A 6,000-nucleotide genomic window follows, 5' to 3' on the forward strand; every position below is an offset into this window, starting at 1 on the left:
TTGGTTTTGGTTTTTGGAGACAGGGTTTCTCTGTGTAGCCCTGGCTGTCCTGGAACTAACTCTGTAGACCAGGCTGGCCTCAAACTCAGAAATCTGTCTGCCTCTGCCTCCCAAGTGCTGGGATTAAAGGCATGCGGCACCATGCCCAGATTCCCTATTTGTTTTTATGTGGTATGCAGCACTCTTTTCTTGGGCAGGATAGATGGTTCCATATTTGCTACCCTTACAGAGGACTCAAGGTCAGTTTTCAACATCCACATGGTGGCTCATCACTGCCTATAACTCTACTTTCAGAAATCCAGTGCCTTCATCTGACCTCTGCAGGCACACACATGCTGTATATAAACACAGGCAAAACACTCATACATGTTAAAATATTACTAGTAAATCTTTATGAAATAAAGACAGTAAAAAGATCTCCATCTTAAGTGATTATTTCTAGTTAACTTGAGAGTTACGGCTTAAGTATTCTGTAGTAGAGCTTACAAATGGATGTTTAACCAGGATCTGTGAGCAAAGGGTGTATAGACAGAACTACCATTACTTTTTATTCTGATTAATTCAGCCTTCTAACCCTCAGCCTCACTTGTCACTAGCTTGAGGGTTTATTTTTTATTTTTTTTAGGGGAATGAGAAATTGTTTTTGCTTTTGAAGAGGATCCTACCCTGTCTGTAGTTTTGACGTGCTCCATTTTAGTTTCCAGTTCTGCTTTGGTTTATATTCCCTTTTCTCCAAAATGCAGTTTTGTCAAAAAATAGGTTTACATAAGATATACTTTGATCTATGTCTGAAGAACAGGTTGAAACAGTGAGCAATTGTGGGAATAAACAGAAGATTAACTAGTAATATTAAGTTGACAGTTTCTTAGGAATAGTGTGGGTTTTAAGATACTTTCAACACTTATTGTCTTTTTACTTCTCATGTGAATACTTTCTCACATAAGCATCACATTCTGCAGGAAGATGGCTTATTTTAAGACAGGAATCTGATGTTATTTTTGTTTGTTTGTTGGGTTGGGGGGGCATGTTTCAAAATTGTCCTGCTCTATCCTCTGATGTTATCGTACTGCCTCTCAGATGAAATGAGTTCAAATTTTCTGGCCTTTTCTTGTGTGTACAGTGATGCACCTTTGTCAAGCTGGATGCTGATAAGTTTAAAGTTGGGGTTTGACATGTGTTTCTCCTTGTGTGAATGATTCTGATGGGATGATAAAATAGGAGGGGAGGAAGACTGAGGACAAAGGTCTCCAGCAATTTTGAGAAAAGGAATTGAAGTGTAATGTTAGTGTGTGAGAGCTGTTTTTGTAGTTGGTCAGACAGGGCTTGGTGGATTACTAAATTTGTCTTAGTAGCTAGATATATCATATAATATAAATTACAAGATCAGTCACATAAACTTATACTGTGTGAGTTCTCAGAATAGCCTAAGGAAGCAACAGTTAGGTTGAACTTGATACTGAATAATCTGTTAGTTTATATTAAAGTGAGTACAGACATTGACATTAATTCATTCGTCATCAGTTTAATAAAAGCAAATTTATTTTTATCTTTCTCTAGTTGGAAGATGCTGGCTCAAGTAGTTTAGATAATCTACTGAGTAGATATATCTCAGGCAGTCATCTACCCCCTCAGCCTACAAGTACCATGAATCCTTCCCCAGGACCCTCTGCATTATCACCTGGATCTTCAGGTAAAACAAACAGGGATGTTGCTTCATTGCTTAACCCTTTAACGCAGGGGTGGAGGAATGAGGGCTGTCTCCTCACGTCTGTATCAGGTAAAAAACAAAAGAGAACAAAACAAAAAAAAAAACAGCAGGAGAAGGTGTGTAGAGATACGTGCCATATGTGTATACACTTTACACACAAAATGTAGTAGGAGGGACGAGGACAAGGAATTAAGGAGTTGACTCAAATGATTATGTGATATTGGGTATTAGCAAGTCTAAAATCTGCAGGGCATTTAGCAAGCTGGAGACTCAAGGAAGAGTTACTTTACAGTCTAGTGTCCAGAAGTAAAATTCAGTGAGGGACTAAAAGGCATAGCCCTAGCTTTTCATGGGTTTAGCTGACTAAATAAGACCCACTTGGATTCTGAAGGAGCATTTGCTTTGCTCAAGGGCTATTGACTTTTCAAATTTTGCATGCATATATGTTTAAATGATTTGACAATCTTTGTCTCACTGTAGTGATATGATACTACTAAACATACTATGTCCTGTCTTTTGACAACATTTAAAGCTTCAAGCCACACTGTACTCACTCTTTGGTGAGTTTGGAGTCTATTAACTTTTTATGTCCTGTGATTTACAATATGGATAATGAATTGAGATTTTAAGTTTAACTCAAATAAGTTTAAAAAATTGCCTAACAAAGTTAAAACCATGTGAATTTTCAAGTTGTAATTTTAAAATTAAAAGCTTAAATTTGCTTCTAACAATTAGAATATAAAGTATAGTCCTCTCCTCAAAACTCATTTTGATTGTTCCTGCTCTCATGGGTTTTCAGCTGAGACAATCAAGATTCATGATTGGAGCAGTGCCACACAGGCTAACAGTCCAGTCATTTGGGATTAGATCTTTTTTCTCCTTTTTTTTCTTTTGGGTTTTTGGAACTAAGTTTCACATTGTAGCCCAGGCTATCCTGGAATTTACTATCTAAAGTAGGTAAACTCTACCTCAGGTTCCAAGGTGCTGGGGTTAGAGTCAGCCACTAACTACATCCAGCTCTTAGTGTATTTTTTTGATGTAAACTAAATGTGTTTTTTTGTTTTGTTTCCTAACTAAAACTGAATGTCTGATTTCTGGAGAAAAAGTAGTTCAAATATAAATATGAATGTTTTTGTTTGGTTTTCTAGACAAGGTTTTTCTGTGTAGCCCTGGCTGTCCTTGACCTCACTCTGAAGACTAGGGTGGCCCTGAACTCTGAGATCCACCAGCCTAACCCTCCTAGATGCTGGAATTAAAGGCATGTGCCACCGCTGCTTAGTTTAAACATTGGCTTTTCCATGGAGTATTTTATTAACATTTTTTGAATTACATCATTGAATGTTAGTAAAATTTTTTCAGGACATTGTAGAAGAATGAACCCTTGGTGATTTGTGTGCACCTGTAATCTCAGCACTCAGACGGGCAGAGGGTGAGTGTGAGGTCAAAGCCATTCAGGGCTGTATAATGAAACATTAAAAAAAAAATTTAAAAAAAGAATACAGGGCTACCATAGGCTTTATGACATGATGATGTCCCAGTTGTCCCAGGTTCCTTTTTGCTTATGAGCAATATTTTTTGGAAAAGGATTCTAAAGTCATGACTGAACTCAGCTGAGGGAAACTGGTTGTCTACTAAGGATTACATTTGCCATCTCTGATTTTCCAACTTCATTTGGTTTACAAGAATTTCTAAGTTGGGTTGTATGTTTTGAACATTCTGATATTCAGTGTGTGATACTGTTTTTTAGGCTTATCCAATTCTCACACACCTGTGAGACCCCCTAGCACGTCTAGTACTGGCAGTCGAGGCAGGTGAGTAATTTTTTTTTCAGTATTATGTTACTTACAACTTTTTTTAATAAGAAAAATTTCAAACTAATTTTCATATACCTAGCTTCAACAATCAGTACATTAGTTATGCACAGTCTTCTTCCCTTGGTATTCTTTTCTGTTCCCATCTTTGGCTTATTTGAAATGAATCTCAGGAATAATGTCATTTACTTGTAATTATTCTGTTTTGTTTAAATCCAGTTATTAAAGTTCCCAATTTATGCATACTAAATAAGCCCTATACAGTGTCGTGAGCAAATGTATTTCCATGTAGTTTCTTCTTGCAGATGTAGAGGAGCTTCTTCTAGACTTTTCTATTTTTCTCATTGTTATTTAATTCGCCTTTTTATATACACATACAATTTAAAAAGTCTTAACAAATAAGAATGAGAGATTTGATCAGAATTTAGGTTTAATTAGGTAAAAGGTAAATCAGTTGTACTGTGTGCTTCATTTGGGAGCATGTTTTGTTTGTATGTGTGGTTTGTATACATGTGGGCAGTACATGTGTCCGAGGCCAGAGAATGACATAATATGTCTCGTTCACTTCTCTACCTTACTTTTTGAGAGGTGAACCTGGAGCTCAGAATAAGCTGGCAGGCTGATCATTGAGCTCCAAAAAAGCGCGCGCGCGTGTGCATGGGTGTATGTAGATGAAAGGATATTTGTGGAGACTGAGTTTTCTTCTACCATGTGCGTCCTTGGGATCAAATTGAGGCTTGGCTTGGTGGCAAGTGCCTTTACTGGTTGAAAAGTGTTGATTTGATAATCATTTATTACTTTAGAACATGTCTGTGAAAAAAGTTTGTCAGTTACTAAGTTAAGGGAGGTAGGAAAATTTTTCTTTATTCTTTCGTGATAGGCTGATTCCCAGTTAGCTTCAGTGACCTAAGAGTTTTAACTATTACAACTTTTATGAATCTATATATTTCAACACATTTCTAATGTTCTTGTAGCTATTAAGTATTAAGTTGTTCATATTTTCCTTAGGCCTTTTCAGTAACTAGAGCTAAGAAATACGTTTTTAAGATTCAATATCATGAATATTGGCATTCTTTTTACTGTACTTTATATAACTGAATATACTATGAAACTTAGAGAATTTTGGGTTTGCAAGTACATATATATATATATATTTATATATATTATTTTTTTTGAATGTTGTTCCTATTAAAAGTACTTGGTTGACTTTTTAGCCAGTGCTTTCAGAAGAAAAACAGGAAACTTGGCTCTGAGTAGCTATACTAGTCTTCCTGTTGCTTCACTCGGTGGTGAATTTCTGTTGCTCTCTTTATTTTTATAGACCTCTTTAGCCATGTACCTGTACTCTTCACTTTGCTTTTATTGATTCTGAAATGTTTGTACTAGATTTTTTGCTGGGTATTTATTGTCCTTTTGTTTTAGGCTCCTCAGATCTGAAATAATTTTCCATTGTGAGGCTGATGTTGTAATCTTGAGATGTTTTAAGTGGTAGCATTGAAACTGTTTCTATAAAGAGATAAAAAGTTGAGCATCCCTAATCTGACATTTGAAATGCTCTAAAATGTATGCACTTGGAGGATACCCCACTTGGAAAATTCCATAGTTGATCTCATGTAGTAGGTTGCGATCAAATTGCTGGGTGCATTTAAAATAGAAATTACCGGCTATATACATAGTAAGGAACATTTCATGTTTATACTTGAGTCTTATCCCCAAGACATCTCACCCTGTATAGTAAATCTATCAAAGTAGGAAAAAACATCTTTTTTTTTTTTCTCTCATAAAGGACATTTAATTGGAGTTGGCTTACAGGTTTAGAGGCTCAGTACAGTATCATCAAGGCAGGAATATGGCAGCATCTAGGCAGGCATGGTACAGGAGGAGCTGAGAGTTCTACGTCTTCATCTGAAGACTGCTAGCAGAATACTGACTTCCAGGCAGCTAGAATGAGAGNCTTATAACCCACACCCACCGTAACACACCTACTCCAACAGGGCCACACTTTCTAATCCTGACACTCCCTGAGTTGAGCATATACAGACCATCATAATGGGTAAAATACATAATATGGAATATGCCAAGTAGAGCCATAAACTTTTTATACATGTCACCTTATTTATTCTTTTTAAAAAAAACAGTAAGTTTAGAGAAATGGTGTGGCTGCTAGGAGCATTTGCTGACCTTGGAAAGGACCTGGGTGTGATTCCCAACAACCACAAGGAGACTCACGGCCGTCTGGAACACCATTTCCAGTGGATCTAGGACTTTCTTTTTGCCTCCATGTACACTAAGCATGGATGTAGTTCATACACATATACACTTACACTCATACAAAATAAATATTGTTTTAAACAGCCAATGAGAAAAGAGCCTCATTGTTATTCCTTGAAGAATCTTCAGTGAAGACAGATTAATACTTCCCTTGACACATATGCTAGAAAAGCAGCAGAGTTTTGCTAGTAACAAGCTCATATATTTCTT

General features: G+C 36.6%; 1 protein-coding gene across 2 annotated transcripts in view; it reads left to right on the forward strand.

Moving 5' to 3' along the window:
- Trim33 (tripartite motif containing 33) overlaps positions 1-6,000 on the forward strand; it is a 71,643-nt gene that overhangs the window by 51,221 nt on the left and 14,422 nt on the right. For both annotated transcript variants that reach the window (XM_021195792.1, XM_021195793.2), the window contains exons 12-13: positions 1,558-1,690; positions 3,456-3,519. In XM_021195792.1, the coding sequence (XP_021051451.1) occupies positions 1,558-1,690; positions 3,456-3,519 (197 nt within the window). The remainder of the gene's footprint in view (positions 1-1,557; positions 1,691-3,455; positions 3,520-6,000) is intronic.

Source organism: Mus pahari, chromosome 4 (assembly GCF_900095145.1).
Source record: "Mus pahari chromosome 4, PAHARI_EIJ_v1.1, whole genome shotgun sequence".
NCBI classification, from domain to species: domain Eukaryota; kingdom Metazoa; phylum Chordata; class Mammalia; order Rodentia; family Muridae; genus Mus; species Mus pahari.